The 19,519-nt window shown below is 39.2% G+C and overlaps 1 protein-coding gene across 1 annotated transcript in view; it reads right to left on the bottom strand.

Annotated features, from left to right (window-relative positions):
* The window catches only part of abca12 (ATP-binding cassette, sub-family A (ABC1), member 12), a 57,346-nt gene that overhangs the window by 19,036 nt on the left and 18,791 nt on the right, over positions 1–19,519 (bottom strand). The window contains exons 27-52 of the mRNA XM_085434258.1: positions 18,344–19,273; positions 18,049–18,155; positions 16,822–16,928; positions 15,604–15,803; positions 15,264–15,340; positions 14,288–14,418; positions 13,254–13,418; positions 12,444–12,608; positions 12,067–12,268; positions 11,617–11,756; positions 10,907–11,026; positions 10,663–10,753; positions 9,921–10,100; positions 9,118–9,433; positions 8,406–8,520; positions 7,790–8,119; positions 7,324–7,393; positions 7,084–7,218; positions 6,017–6,175; positions 5,739–5,922; positions 4,928–5,146; positions 4,072–4,268; positions 2,688–2,845; positions 1,742–1,975; positions 1,459–1,606; positions 426–672 (exon numbers count right to left, since the gene is read on the bottom strand). Coding sequence (XP_085290384.1) covers positions 426–672; positions 1,459–1,606; positions 1,742–1,975; positions 2,688–2,845; positions 4,072–4,268; positions 4,928–5,146; positions 5,739–5,922; positions 6,017–6,175; positions 7,084–7,218; positions 7,324–7,393; positions 7,790–8,119; positions 8,406–8,520; positions 9,118–9,433; positions 9,921–10,100; positions 10,663–10,753; positions 10,907–11,026; positions 11,617–11,756; positions 12,067–12,268; positions 12,444–12,608; positions 13,254–13,418; positions 14,288–14,418; positions 15,264–15,340; positions 15,604–15,803; positions 16,822–16,928; positions 18,049–18,155; positions 18,344–19,273 — 5,127 coding nt within the window. The remainder of the gene's footprint in view (positions 1–425; positions 673–1,458; positions 1,607–1,741; positions 1,976–2,687; positions 2,846–4,071; positions 4,269–4,927; positions 5,147–5,738; positions 5,923–6,016; positions 6,176–7,083; positions 7,219–7,323; positions 7,394–7,789; positions 8,120–8,405; positions 8,521–9,117; positions 9,434–9,920; positions 10,101–10,662; positions 10,754–10,906; positions 11,027–11,616; positions 11,757–12,066; positions 12,269–12,443; positions 12,609–13,253; positions 13,419–14,287; positions 14,419–15,263; positions 15,341–15,603; positions 15,804–16,821; positions 16,929–18,048; positions 18,156–18,343; positions 19,274–19,519) is intronic.

The raw sequence follows: 19,519 nt of genomic DNA, 5'->3' as shown, positions 1-19,519 counted from the left end.
TCAAATCAAAATCCTTTTATAACAAGTGTGGCATGCCTCCTGCAAATGATGCAGACCCCAGTGAACCCGTCGAGTAAGGTGGTGTATCAACCATTCAGTTCAGGAAGTGATTACCAACATCTGTTATGATGATAGTTGTCTGTAGCCCTGTGGCTTATGTGATTTATATGGTTCCCCAGATACAATGTCCAAAAGTGTGGGCTTGTTTTATATTGCTACTTTGGCAAATCATAAAACTACTTTCCTCTTTTCCAGTAGAATTTTCACTCTTCTGTGTTTATTTGTTGCTAACTCAAAAACTAACTTCCTGAGATATTCTCAAATATTTCAAACATGTTACATAGAAGCACACTTATTTGCCTAATTAACTTCTGTTTTGTCTCTTTTTATGGTTTATCTGTATTTTCACTTCTGCAGGTACTGACCTGAAGAAGGAGTAGCTTGGTCCGATCTTGTAGAGCGCAGGGCTGAGCTGTAGCTCAGGATAGTGCTGCACGTCGCTTTTGATAGACCCCAGGCTCATAGCAAACACTACAAACAGAACAGGAAGCAGGATTTGGGAAATCAGGCCCTTCCAGTCTCTGCGGCTGTGGTGGAATCTCTTGATCAGGATGGCTGACATTTGCTGCCAGGCCAGAGCCATGCCAGTCACTGTGGATGAACTGGTAAGGTCTGAAACACACAAAAGGAGAGCAGAGCGAGGAGAGAATGATTTTGGGGCAAATTCACTTGCTATCTCAGTACTTTTATGAAGCCTTCGTTGTCTTTTAAAGACAGTAAAGCTAAAGGCTACCATGCAGACACAAAAAATGACAGTACAATCCATCAAGAAGACTGCTCCAGTTGTAGAAGTTGTAGAACAAGCTTAGCAGAGTATTGGCAAAATATTTTAGGTTGTCTATGAAAACGTCAAATTTAAAATAACGAGCTCGGGTAAAAACGCAATGTTTTGAAAAGCAGAGACTCTGACAGGCATTGCTCCATATGTGGCCACCTTTAAGAAATCAATCCAGTTAATTTGTGAGAATTTGTCTTGTTGGAGCTGGTGGTGTTTATATTTAAAGTGTAACCAAAGCTTTTATAGTAATCTCTTATTTCACTTTAATACATGCATGACTGCTGGAAGTGACAAGTGTTAACTCTGAGGTCTAAAGGTGTGTGATGCTGAATAAATGTTATGTTAATTATAAAGTTCAACCATCTATTCTCTTTGTATTTTCAGTCTCTTGTTTTCTTCTGTATGATTAAAGATACTGTTGAATATTAACAGAATTTAACTTTTTTGACTATAAAACTTCTGTCATTTAATTTTCCTTGTCTTGACGTTGTAGTATGTACTGTTTTTTATCAGTGTTTTTTTGTTTCGTTGTTTTTTGTCAGAGGTATCAGTTTAGCGGCTTTTTTTTTTTTTACAAAAAGAAGATGACAGCAACAAAAACAAACAAACAGTGAACTCACTGATCCTGTCGCTGAAGCTTGTGCTGCTGTCACTGTCGTCTAAAGACAAGCTGTCGATGGATATATTGTCGGAAACCGTCTCTGATACAGATGGGAGGCCATCCTCAGCTTTAGCTTCTGTCTGTCCATGAGTCAGTTGGAGGAACACCTGCAAATATATATAAAAAACCATATATAGTATCTGTATATGATAACCCTATTTTTTTTAGGGTTTATGATATGCTGGCAGATATGTTAGTATGATTAAGTTTAAATGTACCTCGGCATCAGTGTGAGAGCTTACCTCCTCTAGTGTGGTGTCAGAGATACCATAACCCCCCAACTGTAGAGCATCCAGGTTGGAGTCCAGTGCAGTAAGCAGAGAGCGGTATGAGGAGGCGTTGGATGAGTTGAAGGGTGGCAGTGAGTAGACCAAATCATTGCCCTGGGCTTCTTTCAGTTGTGCTTCAGGTACATGGGCTTGGACAAAGGCTTTAACTTCAGCGCTGTCAATCTGTTTATTTTCTGTGTTTTGCACCTGCAAGTAGAAAAGATTAGGAAAGTGAAATCTTACTTACCTACACTACACTATCTAACATATAACACACTGTTCCTGCTTTTCAGGGTTTTTTTTACATAAGTTACAAGTGATATGACTAAGCAAAGCTGAGATAAACTTGGAAAAAATCACTTTTTTTCCTCACACTGTCTGATGGTTTCTGCTTTAGATTGCTGAAATGGCTGACTATCATCGTAGAGGACACTTTTCTTAAGGTACAGAATACTGACAGAAACATCAGGTTTGATCAAAATATACAAAATCAGATCGTTATTTATCCATGAGAAGGCATCATTTCTGTGTGTCTTAACATAGCTCATGTGGCCCTTTTTTAATATATCTGATACAAATTGACCTATCGCAACATGTCATCTGGGAAAAGATAAAACCCTGGGTTTGGTTTTACACAAACAGTCCAGCTCCTTCATAAAAGCTTTTGGTGAAATGTTACGCCTGTGATGACCATTTACTTTGCAAGATGCCACTCTGCTAAGAAACATTCTGAGTAAAATGCATCAGAGGAAAGCTGCTGTTCTCTCATTTTTAGAACCAGTTGTCTGCTGGAAAAGCATATTTCACTAAAAAATAAATAAGTGGAAGTAGATTTTCATTAAAATTTCATGTTGTGGAAAAAAGCTGCTGTAAGCATGAGTCTTTATTGCTTCGACTGACAGGGCGATTAAATGATTACCTTTTTGGTGAGGGTAAGTTTGTAGCCTTGGCCTAGCTTTTCTTTCAAGTAGAATGGAGATCCACAGCATTTTAATCCTCCATTCTCCAGGAAGGCGATGCGGTCACTCAGCACTTCTGCTTCGTCCAGGTGGTGGGTGGACATGATGATTGTGCGGTCTGAGAGGGCACACATATAAAAAAAAAATTACACATGCAATATTACACTCTTCTTTAACAGGTAAATCTTACACAAATGTAAAATGGAGGTGAAAATTACGAAACAGAATCTGTAAGATTATATTTACCAACTAAGATAGTCTGTAAAGCTTTGTCTTACTTTTATGGCTTCAGCAACTCCAAATAAACAAGCTAAAAAGCAAATATTGCAAAGACAAATCCAAACGCAAGCTCTATCATGCAAACACATCATAGAAACGGGCACAGAAACAGCAAGAGATGTGGAAGATTTATTTTGAAACAGATTTTTCTGGCACTAAAATCTCCCAAACGTCTGAGATGACGCCAATTACATGATATTTTCCAGAAACATCTGCTAAGAGAGCCTAAAAATACCTCCTCATTTATATTAAAATTATGCTTCGCTAAAGTCCATTCACAAAACAAAGCAGAGAAAAGTCCTGCAGTGAGCTGCAACCTGCAGGTTCACAGCTTGTTGCCCACCGTGTTTCTTAGAAAACAGATAGGAGGGTGCGTGTTCAGAGGAAAAACCCTAGTGTGAGACTTTCGGTTGTCTGTACATTTTTAATACTAACAATGCACAAATGCAGTGCAATTATTTTTTTATGTACTACAGAGATTTTACATTGGACTGTAAGGGTAGTTTTAAAAAGGTATGAGCTACACACATACGTACTGTGTTAGAAAATAGAGCTACAATGTGCTTCAAACCAGTATGGCTTTCTGGTGTTTCCCTCAAAGACTAGGATAGACAAATACAACAGATTTAAAAAAAAGAAAAGAAAAAAATAAATAAATAAATAAATAAATAAATAAATATATATATATATATATATATATATATATATATATATATATATACACACAATTTAGTATATGAGTTATTTAAGGGTACACAGGTGGGTATTAAAGGGCTTTAAAAGCAATCAACCAGTTCTTAAATTGTATTCAAAAACAAACTGAGTCAGTGTAACTCAGACAAGTGAGATATTTTCACTGCACCTGCCGTTTGTCACCATCCAGGAAGGAGAAATGAGGATGCGCATTAATAAAACTACAAAAACCAGCGATTTATACAGACATGTCAAGTTAAAGTTGGCCAACCGAGACTGCATGTGTGCAAGTCTCAGATTTCCTGTGATAAAAAAATCTTCATGGGGATGTTATTTCAGCGTTCAGTGTTTGAGTGTGCCTGTCAGACTTACTTTTCTTGTGCTGGATTACAATGTCCCAGATGTTGCGCCTGGAGCAGGGATCGACTCCTGTAGTGGGTTCATCCAGAACCACCACGCGAGAGCCCCCTATTAAGGCGATGGAGATTGACAGCTTGCGCTTCATGCCACCTGATAGGGTGCCCACCCGCTTGTGTCTGTGAGCATACATCCCCGTGTCCTCTAGGATCCTGGGAGCAAAGTCGATGAAAAGCATTTAGGATGGAGCACATGCTAACTTTTTTTTTTCAATGCATTACAACCCAGTTTGTGGGTTGTAGTTCAATCACTTCTATCAGTTACTCAGCAGGGGTTTCAGATTTCCTGAAACCAGGAGAGAGAAACTGTTCTTGCCTTTAAATTCACTACTATTCTGCTCATATAAGACCATCTAGAAAAAGTCACATGAAGCGACTTAAAACTCAGAGTTTTATGGTATTCTGCTCATGTTTTCCTGCAGATGCACATGGTATATTTGACAGCTCTAAAACACTAAAATAAGAGCGCAATTCAACGACAACAGGGATGCAATTTTTTTTTTTTACTGCAGACTTGGAAATACACTATATAGCCATTACTGATTTTCAAATTACCCCTGTATAACCTTTCACTCGTGTGAAGCACTGGCAATTATTTCTTATGAAAGTCTCGTAACCTCTGCACATATTTTCTTTTTATTTGAGGGCCATGCCTTTAACTGAGCAAAGGACGGAGTTTAATGATGTACATATAAAACAGCTTGCAAAGAGAATCCTTGTAACAGGTAAAATATATCACCAAGGTATCATCCTTAAAACAGAGCGTCCTTTTATACACTGAGCATATCAAGCTTCCTGCTCTGGTCACTCACGTGCGGACTTGTTCATGCAGTTCTCTGTCTGACCAGTGTGGGGCCTTGATCTGTCCATACAGCAGCAGGTGCTCCTTGGTGGTCATGTGATCAAACAGGACGTCATACTGCATGCAGACTCCTAGCTCCCTGCGAACGTTCTCAATGTTTGTCTGCATGTCTCTGCCGTAAACCTCTATGGTTCCCGAAGACGGGGCAAAAAGCCCAGTAAGGAGAGACCTACACAAAGAATACATGCATTTGTTAACAAAATTCACAATAATGAATAAACAAATTCGATTTTTATTACTCAGATCAAGTTATAAATGACAGAACATGCTCAAAAGACTTTTCATATACTAGGTGGCACTTGAAAAGCTGAAAATGCCTTTTCCTTTTGTCCTATCTGCTAGTTTTTGTATTTTCTCCCAGGCAGTTTCTTCTTAAATGATGACTTATTGTTCTCAAAAATATCATAGGGCATAAAATCCCTTCTTGGTTTTTGGTTTTTTCAGTGGTGTTAAATCTCATTCTGCCACTGCACTCCTTGTATGTTGCCCTTGATAAGAGCGTCAGCAAAATGAGTCGCATTTAAAATGTAAATGTAAGTGCTCTAGTTGATGAGACCCGTCAGGCGAATCGCTACCACAGTTGCTGTGCCAGATTTGGACAAAACAATCTCCCTGTCAGCATCCGAGCCTTGGAATGATTAAAGGGATGCACAAAATCTCATTTTAAATTGGATCATTTTGCTGCCACGGAGGGTGTATACAAGGTGGTCAAATGCATACTGGTATTTAAAAAGGAAAGGAAAAAAAACTGCCCCACTTACATGGTGGTAGTCTTTCCAGCTCCATTGTGACCGAGCAGTGAGGTGACGTGGCCCTCATAGAAAGAAACATTAAGGTTTTCAATAGCCACTTGGTCACCATAGGTCTTGGTGAGACCATGGAGAGCAACGCCAACTGGGAGCTCTGAGAAGTATTCCCCAGTCTTGGTGGAAAGAGCGCTCTTTCCTGTGAGAGACACAGAGAAGACAAACTGTAAATTAAACTAACAGCAGACAAGAATTCCTTGTTCCTGTGTGTGCCACATTATAATTTGACGCACCTTTTCCCTTGTCATTGGAGAAGGCAAGCTGGTCATTCTGCATGATGTTTGTGAAGAGAAGTCCTTTGGCCGTATTCTTCTGTGGTCGAACACCGCACAGGTCAGCCCAGAAGGAGAGTTTGAATGGGAAGTACCACGGAGAAGGAATGCCATATTTTCCTAATGGGTAAAATAACTGCAAATAAATCTCACATACACAATATATTTATATTTACATACCTATTTACAGCTGGGACTACTAAACAAAGTAACCAAACTAAACCAACCTGCATTTTCTTCAACTAGAAACTGATTAGTGTACACTTCACTTGATATTTTAAGGCAACGCTTACACATTCGCCTATAAGTGAATTCTAACCTGTGTTATTCTAATTCTATTACTTTCTTTAAGAATAGGATGTATATAAAAGATGGACACAGCCACTGTTATCCATTGGTTGCACAGTGCTATCTTTTTAAGGCTTGAGCTTAAAATTTTTGCTGTCACCATCTTTTTGAAACCAAGCATGCAAGCTTGGATCCCACTATGGAAGCCAGGGAAACTCATACAGAAGCAACCTATCAAACACTAGGAAACAGATGGACGCCACAATTTACAAAATGAACATCATGCTAAATCCAGAACACAAACTCATGCATCAAGGGAGGAGAGAGCTGTTTTCCCATAGACGTCTATGCAACCAGCCCCCTGCTGGCCATGAAGAAGAATGCACTCTTCAATTTAATTCAATTTTATTTGTATAGCGCCAAATCACAACAACAGTCGCCTCAAGGCGCTTTATATTGTACGGTAGATCGTACAATAATAGATTCAGAGAAAACCCAACAATCTTCCACTTTTCTCATCACTTTTATGATTGACAGACTACACTTGTATTTTAGTGTGTATATCAGCTGACCTGACAAAAAAGACTAGCAAACAAAAACTCTAAAACATAAATAAATAATAATGATCGGCTTGACAAACTATGTCTGATGTACTAAAATGGCCACAGGACATCAGCATCAATAGCTGAGTGAAAGATGTAATAAATTTGTTCTTTTGTTTTTTTTGTGCCCCAATTTACCTGGAAACACTGTGCGAATGTAAGCCCCAATGGTGAAGTAGAGGATAGAGTCGAAGAGCATCAGCCAGCACAGCCAACCGAACGAGGCTGTGTCTCCAGCAATGGGCGAGGAGTATGAGTTGCTCCATTGAATTCCTAAAGAGGTTAACATAATGAAAGTTTTATGCTGCCTTTCACTGATTCACTTAGCTCACATATCAAAGAGATCTTGATGGTAGTCAGATGTCTACATGCTTGTACCTTCTCCTTGGGCCTCGTAGCGAGACATGTACTGACTGGCGTAACTGAAACAGGTCGGGGAAAACAATCCCTGTCAAAAAGACAGAGGGAAATCAGACAGGATGCAAAACGACAAGCAAGAAAAAGGAGCAGCAAAAATATATATACACACACACACACACACACGTATATATGCATATATATATGTGTGTGTGTCTGTTTATGCAGATAGCTCCATATTGGGGGTGACTTTTTTGAGACAATCCAAACAAAAAATCATTCATTTTGTAAAAACAAAAAAAACACGTGTTCTAAAATGGATAGAATAAACAACATTTTCAAATGAAACTAACTGTCACTATATCTTCTTCTACATTATTTATCTTTCCAAACCAAATTACATTACTTGGTATTTAAATTATTACACGGTATACAAATGAGTTTCATATTCTTTAATGATGACAAATGAGGTTCACAGGAGCCTTACCAAGGCACTCTTCTGGATGAGCGTTAGACTGCCCTCCAGTGCGGTGACGATGATGAAGGGGAAGAAGCAGAGGATGTAAAGCAGGCTGCCACTCAGGCCGGCGATGTAGGTTTTGTCAAAGAAGGAGCTGACAAGATAACTGAAGGCTAAGATGCTCAAGCCATAGTCACACAGGTACAGGAAAATGAGGAAACCGTTACTGTTGGGCAGGATTTTGCCGTGCTTCAGCACCAGTGTCATGATGATGATAGTCACCAGCAGGTAGATAAAACACTCCACGAACCAGGCAAAGAAGTGACTGAGTGTGTTGACTCCCATCATTTTCATGTACTGTGAGAAAAACATGAAGAGAAAAAAACTTATGAAACTGTCAAAACACATCCTGTGCCTGTTTTGCCAGTGGTGCCTGTCAATAAATATGGAATGGAATTTTTGAAAGTGAAAAAACAAAATAAGGAACTACATGACTAAGACAATAAAATTACGTTTTTCTTTTTAACTTATCACGCTGTCTGTTTACCAGAAATAATTTGTATTTACAAATGACTGTGGGTGACTAATTACTTTTTGGAAAGAAAAGCAAACTTTTTTCTTTCAGGGAAAAAAACAACATTACCTCATGCAGCCTCAGTTCTCTCTCATGCACAAGTTTCTTCACGAAATCAGCAATAAACAACACCCAGGCTACCATCAGCATGATAGGGAAGACAAAAGAGATGGCCTCCAGGTACCTGGGGAATACAGAGATGGCAATTGTCAATCAAATTCCTTGAAAACGTCCAATCATTGTCAGCAGCAGCAGAAGAAAACGCCTATCATTCAGTCACTGACTTGACAGATAGCGGAAGAGCAACACTGGGGTAGTTTGCAGATTCTGCCAGGAATCTTCCGATCCTTGTATTATTTACACAAATAAATGCCTTTCTACTGTATTTTTATTTTATTGACAGTCATATCTGGAGCCTCATAGACAGGCTTTTAGTACTTGCCATTGTACAGATTTAATATCCATATTTCACAGCTATCATATCAGAAATTGTGCAACTGAGTAATAAATCAGAATGAGGGAAAAGCAACGATCACTACATCTTATAGCTGGTCACAAGGCAGCCAGCTGAGTTTGTGGCCTGCTCATTCTTCTTGTAAGAGATATCAGGAGTATCTTATGTCACACTTGAAGGCAAGTGCAAGCATACATATTAGGTTTGAGCATGATCTATTGGACAAAATGTGGCATATTGATGCCAAAAAAACTTTGGACTAGATACATACATATATCTATCTACCAAATTTTATGTGAAAATTAATGCATGATTTATGGAACTCACTCATCCCGGTGATAGCACGGATATGGGAATGGCTGCAGCTGCACGGCTGTCTCTTTGGCTTTCTGTCCCGTCTGTGTCTCAATGATAGCTCGGTCAATGCTCTCCTGTAGGTAGATGAATCCCCGGTTGTAGCGCATTGTGTTTCTGGCTGAGATGTACGGCTCCTTGACAAAAAACGGGTTCCGGGCTCTGTCAGTCCGCATTACATTGTCCATATGCATGCGGATAGTGTAGCTGACTTCGGGAGGCAGAGAGGTTGTGGCCTCACGCTTGTTTCTGGATGAGTCTGCATCTTTGAGAAGCTTGAAGATCACACCTGAAGGGCAGATTGTACAACCTCACTGTTAGGTTACCCAACTAACTTCGTAATTCATTACCCTAAATACAAAGTTGCAGGGTCACATCCCTTGTATCTATCTCATCTTAATACATTATCAACAGCCTTTAGAGAAAGCACTAGTGTCTAACCCAGAAACTATTTGAGAAAAGGCCGTGAAAGGCACAATAACAACCTGAGTGGCTGTAAAAGTGAGCTGTAGTCATTTGGTATTCTGAGCCTAATGGGTGACTCATTGGAATTTCCCCTATTATTAAGGTGATATCACAGTTCTTTTCTACAGCATTACACTGTTCTAGGTCAGTTGTGTTCTCATACACATAATTTCATCTGTTAAGGAATTTTAGATCAACTGAAATTAACTTTCACTCAAGCAGATTAGAAACCACTGCTGGTCCTAGATACACGTGACATAGTCTGGTAGATCTCATCCTTTCACACAGAGATTCAACTCATTTTTACTCACTTGCATAGAGATCACGGTTTTTGGCAAGTTCCTGCGCTGCACTGTTGAGCTCGTCGGCAGAGTCAAAGCCACGGTATCGGTCAAACTTGATACAGGAAGAGATGTCAACCATCAAGGTGGATAAGGTGTTGATGTGATCCACTATCTCTTTGTTCGTCTCCAGCATCAGCGTCATGTTAGCTTTGAAAAGAATGAGATTTAGAAGTTTAGTGACAGGATTAAAACTCCAGGTGCAGTTTTATCTTTGATGGCAATAGAGTGCACCACTTTACATCGCAGCTCAGAAATAATGTGGTAATTGTGGAGTACATTTGATAATAAAGGAGGAATAATTTATTCGTACCATGTAATTATCAAAGTGGTGGGTTATAACACATTGGCTGTAACAATGCACTAACATTAATAAAATTTTTATGCCAGCCAACAGAAGCAACTATTTGCCTCTTCCAGGCAATGCTCTGCCTTATTATATGGTAACTCAAAAAGACACAGTCTGACAATACAAGTGATCAAATTAAGTGTACATGTATGTGAATGTCACACCTGGGAAAAAATGAGTGACTCAAGAAGAAACAGCTTAAGAAATCCACGCAGAAATAAATCGAATGCTTCCTGTAAAGTCTCATCTTTCACCTCTTCTATGGAAGTGTGGATATTTTACCAGTAATAAGCGAGATGGGAATGTAAAGGTAAACGTGGTATATGCAGCTTACAAAAGTAAGACCTTCAAATGCTCACTTACAGAAGCTGCTGAGTGTCTCCTGCATTCTGTCTACATTGATGCCTGTCTGCATCTGAATGAAGTTCTTCACAAAGGGATTGCCAAGGGAATTCTGCAGAAGGTAGAGAGAGTGGAAAAGACGAAATCAAGATTCAGCTGCAGAAACTCGTTGAAGACCACTGCATAGTTTATCTCTATATTTTCATATGACAGCAAGCCAGCTAGAATAATCAGATACAAGGACGACGTTTTTGAGTTTTCATACCTCCAGCATTGGCAAAGTCTTTTTGAGTGTGTTCGCAGACGTAACGAGGTACTTGGAGGATTTTATCCAGTCTTCTGAATATTGCCTTGCATTTGCAAAATCTTGCAAGGTGGCATTGGCCTGAGCAGTGATAGGACAGACAAGAACATGTAAAATAGTTGGTTATGTGTATGAAGCTGTGAAGGTAGCAGTGTACAAAAAAACAAAGTCAAACTCGCTCAAAACAGAACTACAGCTGGAGATGGCGATGCCTACAAATAAGTGTGTATCTTGTCAAATTTAAATATTTCTTGTTTGCTACATGCAACTGGGGGTGAATGAATATTAAAAAATTAAAATCAACTAAATAAAAAAATATCTAGAAATAGCAGTGATAATAACTCTAGTTAAAAAAAAGGCCTCAGATGAGGGATTTTGAAGGATTAGAACATAAACTTCGTGAAGGTCACGGAGTCGCTAATCCCCAGTTAAAATGTTTGAAGTGAAAAACAAGGACAACGGATCAGAAAAGAAAGTGGAGATGACTATACACAGGGCCAGCCATGATCTCGCAGCTGCTGGCAGGTGAGTACATAATTAGTTTAAACAGCAAAGCAGCACAATACTGTCAGTCAGCAAGGTTCCCACTAAACTCAATCCGTCAGTCTATTGTTGTGTGCATGGAGCACAAGAGCTGACTTTAGATGCATTTGTTCTTTTATATTATATACCTTCTCTATTATGGCTCGTGTGCTGGGTGTATCGGGTGTGTACAGGATTTGTCCCATCAGCATTGGCTTGAGGAAGGCCCAGGCAATAGCTCCTCCTGTGGTGTTGACCATGTCCAGGTACATGTTCATACAGAAGGGAGCTACACAAAGACACAAAAGAGGAGCAGATCAAATATACAGCATTCTAAAGTGGAGGAGGCTTTTTTTGCCCGACATGCAAAGTCACAGGAGCTCCAAATTTTATAACAGCTTTTCAACAACTGGCTAGAATTGCTCTCCACTTGTTGAAAAGTATCACAGTTACTGAAATTGTGCACTTTAGCGAGATATCCTTGTTTTAAACTTAAAAAAAAAAAAAATTGTAATGGAACTGTGTGAATCAAGAGCAAATATACATGAATGCAGAGGTGACAGAGTTCCATTTTAAAATCTATTCCCTTCAGAACATACTGGCATTCCGTGGTATCTTGAACCTCTCAATCATCTCCTCCCTCTGTGGGTTGTTGGTAAAGGAAGGGTCCGAATCTGAGACGAGGGGCAGCTTGGAGATTCCAAAAAGAACCTTGATGCCATGGCTGCACAGCGCTCGAGAAAGGGTAACGAATGATCCTGCGCTGGAAGTGGTGGACCTCCGCTCCCTCACTGGATGTGGCTAAAAAACAAACCATGATGCTGTTACTTACTATCTGATTCAGTACTGTGAATGCAGCAGAGAACTGAATCATTCACATTGTTTGCTTGGGCTAGGTGTAAGTTTGCGTGATCTCACAAACATGAATATATTATTGATAAAGAGCAGTAAAGGTGGAGCAGTTAAAAGAACTCACTTGGCTAAAATGGTTGTTGGCTGTCAGGTTGAGGTTTTTGATGTTGTTCAGGTAGATTTGCAGTTGGTTAATGGCAGGAAGCATCTTGTCCATCATGTCTGTTATAGCCTCAGTCACCCAAACCATGATTCCCACCACGGCCTGTATGTCGTCAGACAAAACCATCTGAAAGAAAAAAAACATTTAAACACACTTTAATCACTGTTACACTTTTTTGCCTCTCTTGTCTTTAATAATTTACAGGGTTTTGAAAACATCGGTCTACCACTACAGTATAACACCCAACAAATAACTCATTTCGGTGATTGGCTACTATCGTGCCACCAAAACCCACAGGGGAAAGTTTCATGTAAGCCGAGGTTGTGCATCTTTAACAAGTTTTATATCAGGAGTAAAAGACACAATCAAAAATTAGATATCATGAAATAAAACAAATTTTGTAAGTAACTAAAATGAGCTTTCATGGTCAAACAGATAAAATGCTGCATTTAACCTTTACTGGCCTACACTTTGTTGAGCCTTGTATGAGTTTTCTGCCATGGGTGTGTATTGGGGAAAAAGGGTTTGTCTAGTAAACAAACATTTTCTTGTACAAAGGCCTTTTTTCTGGCTCACGTTGCTCAAACAAACACACCCTGGAAAAACGTGTTTTGTGACTGCCCAACAAAAACAATTTCTTTGTTGAAGACACATTTATGTGCCGTGACAGAACTCCCACATTTTTTTGTGTGTGTATCCGTGTCTGTGTGTCCCTGTGTGAGTTTGTGGTTTTTTACATAACAATTATTAACAATAGACTTAAAGCCTTACTTTGTATAACACTTGTTCAACGTTTAGATGTCGAGTCATCAGCAGTGACAATGTGTACCACTGTTCAACAGACAGAGAGCAGAAGGTCTTCATCAGATCAGCCTCTTCCATGTTTGCGAGTGGTGTGGAGGGGCAGTGACGCAGGTTCACCAGCCAGGACAGGATCTGTTCCAAAAAACATGAAGAGAGTTAAAGAACCAGCCTATATGACCAACAGGGGAGCAGAAGGAAGGAGGCATGTCATGCACAAAAATACAGGCCTTATAGCACATATATATAATCAATAACAAATTTGCATTTCCACACTGTTTAACTGAGGTCTCTGTGGGCAGCCGACTTTCAAATCCCTGTACTGGTGAGGCATTTGGAAAAATAGTGGGTGTGAGTTCTGTCCCATTTAGTAAAAATAAATGAATAAAAAAGACACTGTCTAGCATACTTATTAACATTAGTTTTGTATAGAGAAAAAATACTATGAGGCTTCGTGAAGGTGAAAGCCTGAAAGATGCTTAAACCGCACTAAAGATGTTCACAATCATGGAAATGAGTTTGCTCCAATTCAAAGGATGAGCAAGTCACAAATGTCACTGGCAGCCACTTAGTAGTCTATTTTGTCAGTTTACTCACCTATGTATGCGCAGACAGGCATGTTTTGCCTCCTGCTGGCTAAACTCCATTTAAGTGATTTCTTTGTAGTTTTTTTTTTTTTACATAATCTGCATTACACAGTCAAAGACATTAAGAAAGCAGCCTTTTATTCTGCTCTGCTGTACGTCTGCTTGAGAGAAACCTTCTAAATACAGTGACCAGTCACTGAGTAATTTTCATTAGGCTTGCAATGTTCCCTACAACATTAAAGATACAACCTGTTTTTAAGCTTTGTTGTAAATGTACTGTATAAAATAATTAAAAAGCAAAGCTATATTAAAGCTGTGGTATTTTGAAGCAGTCTTACCGACTCTGGATTTTTTTATAGACTCAATGTTGTGTGTATTCAAATTTACTGAACAGTGACACAAGCTGTCTTTGCTTACCACTAGATTGTTGTTTGAGAGCGTGCTGTTCATTAGGAGGTCAAGAGTTGCTGGATCCAAATCCATGTACTGCTGCACGTCCAGAACAAAAGCTGTTTTATTCTTCAGAATCTCACCAAATGTCATCACTCCTGTGAAAAAATGTCAAGTGAAAACAGATCAATTATTGCCAGTTGATTCCTTCTGTTTCTGTATATTTTTCTAAGAGTTAAAATTACAAATAGATTTTGAAAGTTACAAATTGTTCATTAAAATTTATTTTACATTATTTGATTTGCCTCTAAAATATGCTTATCTATAAACAATGAATCTAAAATACTCAAAGGCCCAGAATGTCACGCACACATTTATATGGTGATTTTATTGAATGTCTTTAAGCCCATTTTACTAACAATCACATGCAATTTGAGAAATATGCAGCTTGAGGATCTCGCCCAAAGACCCTTTGACAGACTGGGGAAGCCAGGGGTTGAACTCCAACTATTTCTGACTGGCAGACAACCGACTCTACATCCAGAGGAACACAGGCACTGTCTAATCAATGCAGGAGCCTCACAATTCCTCGTAGATGTTTTTAAATATTTTGAAAAAAACATGTTTAAAAATATAGACCTGGTTTCAAGCCAGTCACACTCAGTGAGATGGTGGGTTTGATGTTTACACGAGCAACAAATACGAACAGTGGAAAAATTGGTCAACGGAAAGACAAAGTGGTGGCATCAAATGGAAATGAGCGAAGGGTGAGCTAAAATTAGTATTTTGTTTAATATCTACAACAAGGAAGAAACAAATAATAATACATGACTAAAAGTTTACATTTTTAATTCTGACAGTTCGAAATATACTTCTCGGTCACAATACGCCTAATTTAGGACAAAATGTATATATAATTTTACTTAGAAACTTTCCTTCTTCCATATAAAAAATTTTAAGGTGCAAAATTCTTAAACTATTGCAACATAAAGAAATATCTCACTTGAGGAAGTGCCGTTAATGTTGAGAGAGCTCACGCTGCTGATGTTAAAGCCCAGATTTTGGCTCAGCACACTAGACCTGTTATCACAAACAGAAAACAGACAAACCCAATTTGAGCAATAAATGAAAATATACAAATATATATATATAAATGTAATTTTCCAGACCTCAATACTATCCAAACAGAGCTTGGACAATTCAGTGATACAACGTATTTTGGAAATTAAATGGTAGATAAACCACTAGTCAATTGCAAAAGCAGCTTTCTTTGAAGAAAGTGCTACTCTCTGCTAGGAAAACCGTTGAAATAAAAACTTAGAAGTATGATGACATCTTTGTACCAGTCTGTGTGGACATTGTAGCTCCTGGGGTCCCCAATTACAGTTTGATAGAAGATATCAACCAGAGATGTTGTGTTCATCACCAGACCCTCAATTATGACCTCTAGGCTGGGCAAGAAAGTGTGACAAAGCTGACCGGACTCTATGTTGAGGCTCTGCATCAGGAGGTGTACAGTCTCTGTATCCTCTAACAAACACACCTGTAAGAAATCAGTCACATTATGAAGTGCAATGACGAGTTTGATTTTCATGTCTGTTTAAACCCTTTAGTATGATTATTTTCATGTTTGCTTGAAAAAAAAAAAACTCCCTCTGCTTTACTGCAACTTCTGCATACGTGTACATTTCACACTTTGGAGAGGCAAGTGTGAAATGTACATGGTGGACAGGCGTGTCTATTACCCGTTTTGCTGTGATATTCATTTGAGATAGCTTCACTATTAGCCTTAAAAAAAAACAGGGCTTGTTCAAAGTGTTTCAGTGCTATTTTTGTGGAATACTGATGTCAATGCTGTGGCTTCTTATTAAACTCAGCAGTTTAATAAGTTTGCACAGGTCTCTCTGGGAAGGTAGGCTTCAGCTAAATAAAGAATCAAATTAAAAACTATATTTCCATAGGTATATACAGCGCAAGTGAGACTATATGTGTGAGGTCTGCAATAACAAAAGGATATACATTTTAAGTAGTTCTAATTAAATCATCTGTTAGTAAAATATATAAAAACCCACACAGTGTTTTCCATGGAAACACACTGCTTCCACCTCATCTTCGGGATGTAACAGCATGTATAATTATGACTTACCTCATAATTACCTTTTAGTTAGTGTAATTAGGATTCTCAACCAGGTTTTGAATTACAAGCTATCACATAACCAGGGTTAGCTAATGGAACGTGCAGCAGGAACAAATTTGGCATGCCAAGTTTTCCAAGCAAATAAAAATTATTAATTGGTAGCACACAATGCAACCTATTATATTCAAGTATTTTCCACAATGTAAAAGGAATAAAACCCTGGGAATCTCAAGTATAGTAACAACTTTTTAATCGTGTTACCAATTTCTCATATACGATCTTAATCTCTAAATTATAAGAAAGAACCTAGACACTTGTTTTGCTTTTTGAAGCAGCGAGCATCTGTAATTTTCAGTTGTGAGTTATTATTTTACATTTTGTTTTAATGATAAATGTGTGCAATCAGAGTAATTAAGTCACAAACCAGGTATCTCAGGAGGTCTAGATTTTCTTTAAACTGTGGGTCTGTTGGGAGGGTCTGGAAAAGCTGACTAGCTGTTTTGATGATCTGCTGCACGAGCATCAGGTTCTCTGTGAACAGTGAGTGAGAGAGAGAAAGCGAGAAAGGGAAGGGGAAAATGAAAGTGAGAGGGATGCTATTAGAGTTTGTAGTCTTAGGGAGTAAGGTCTGTAAGGTGACAGAATAACATGACATCCCACTGGGCTTCATTACAACTTGCACCATTACGGGGCATCGTCATCAGGCAGCAAGCAGCAAATGATGTGCTTAAAGTGAAACCCTGTACTAGACTGATGGGGCCAGAAGGGCCAGCAGTACTAGATGCTGTCGTGCATTAAAACACATCTGACAAGCCCTAAGAAAGGCACCACCTCAGGCAGCAAGATATGATGACAGAATATTTAATTAGTCCAAAATGTTGATGTTTAATCTCAGGCTGCTAAACATCTACAGGCCTTTGCAATTACAACAGTGCACTGTGTGTGAGTGCATCTGTGTGTGTGTGTGTGTATGAGTAAATATGAGTAGGGCTGCAGAGAAGTGAAGCTGCTGCTGCTTACAAAGTGATTCTATGCACTAAAAACATTATCACACAAGCACAGATGCAAATTAAAAGGAGGTCATAGATGTCCACTTGTGCGAGTGCGAGGGGAGACGTTTAGCGAGGGCGGACAGGATAAGTGATTGAATTCTACTTTGCTAATGAGATTTAAAAAGGTGCTGAGTGGCTTTCTGCTGGAGAATGGCCATATGGCCTTGGGCTCTTTGGGAGCTCAAGCTAAGCTGGTGTGAAGTCTTATTCCTCATATCTCCAGAATTAATTTTGCAATACTTTAATCATGTATACAATAGCAACAGCATTGGCAAAATATATTCTCGTCTTGCTGTGGTCTCGCAAAAGCTATAAAAGCTGAAGAAAAGGGTGGCATTGCTCTAAATAGCAGATTGTTGCTTATATGTACATACCTTCCCAGCAGGTATGTAAATACAAGCTGAAGCATCAGCGTGAGCTTGACAGCATGGCAACAATTAGACTTAGCATGGATAAAAGGAGATTCACTCTGGAGTCAGAATTGTAAAGTCACTTTAGTTTAACTAATAAATGTGCATTTCTCATCATAATGCTCCTCTTGGACAAAGAAGACTGTAAATGTCCAGATTGGGTCAAAAAGAACTGAGCCCTTGAGTTACCTTGAGATTCATTGGCTAGTGCTCTGGTGAAACTTTTAATCACAGCGGAGTATGGTAAGGCATCGGGAAGCATATCCACCACATTCTTGAGGAGATCCATTGACGACCTACAGGAAATAGGAAGGACTGTTTGTTAAACAGAGGCTTTTAAAATAGTTGACTATAAGGCAAACAAACTAAATTGAAAGTTTCTAGAAGCTAGAACAAATATAGATCTAACCATACATAGTGCACAAGATACATTCTTTTTTGTCACACCTTAAGCTGTAATGAAGGACATAAAAATAACACTTACTTTTCAAAGACGTCAGGGAGAGTGAGGAAGGAGAGTACCCCAAGTGCAGCATCAATGGTCTCTTCTCGAGAGGCATTCAAGCCCCACTGCATGCCACTTGTAGCTCCCTTCATCACAACGCTCAAATCGGGATTGGCAAAGAACACATGGGCTGTTTCCATAATTTCTGGTGTTGTAGGAGGGACAGCCAGAGCTTTGAACATGGTTGCGTAGTCAATGTAGAACAGGTCTATGAAGTCATTCATCGGGTCTGTTGTCATCATTAATGAGGCATCACGTCTGCGTCTGACCAAATGTGTGTGGTAACCGTCTGTCATTTCTGAGTCACTCAAATGTTGGACCATTGGGTCTGGAACATTACCGGTGCTTACCAACTGCCTAAACATAGCAATAACGTTTCCTACTAAGTCTTCCAGGAGCTCTACCGTTGCTTGCATGTCTGTGTTCATCTTGGCCAGGGCAGACAAGACAGGCCTTACGATGTCATAGGATCTGAACAGAGCCTCACTCAGCAGGTCTAGCCCAGATGCTTCGGTGGAGTGTAACCACATAGACAACTCGGCCACCTTCTCTGCTATCAATTTTGTGTCATTGGATCTCAAAAATTCCTCCAAGACTTGGTAAATCATAGGATCATCACCAAATACCTTAATGTTAATCATCAGTCTGATAACTTCTGTTGTCAAGTCGTAAAGAGATGCAGTTGTGTTCCCTGCTGGGATGGAGAAGATATCATAAGAGGAGATGTTTGCAGAGGAAAGGAAGCGCATTGCTGCTTCTTTGAGGAGCTCCTCGGCTGATGTGCTCTGTTGAAGTAGTTGATAGTTGTCCAGGATGTAGCCTGTAGCGTTCACAAGAGCTTCCATGTAGGGCTGCAAGGCGGGGGCCACATTATGCAATTCATCTGAGAGCATTTTGATGGAAGACAAACTGTAGAATAAAGAATTTGGCTGAATGTCAGGTTAAGCAGCACAGTACATCAAACATGGTCTATGTGACTGTGACTCTGTAAGCTGTCTCATGTAAAAAATATAAACATGAGTTCAAAATCTGGAGATTATTGGAAAGCCAAAATACTCACTGAATATAATGAAACGGATTTTTGAATTGGTCTTTTCAATACTATGATTAGATATAACATTCAGATTTAGAAAGAAGACATATTTCCTCTTCATC

This window comes from Copadichromis virginalis, linkage group LG16 (assembly GCF_057382275.1).
Source record: "Copadichromis virginalis isolate Kocher_CV1m ecotype Utaka linkage group LG16, C_Virginalis_male_GT1.1, whole genome shotgun sequence".
Taxonomy (NCBI): domain Eukaryota; kingdom Metazoa; phylum Chordata; class Actinopteri; order Cichliformes; family Cichlidae; genus Copadichromis; species Copadichromis virginalis.
The sequence above is the reverse complement of the archived record's forward strand: the minus strand, read 5'-3'. Positions and strand labels throughout refer to the sequence as shown.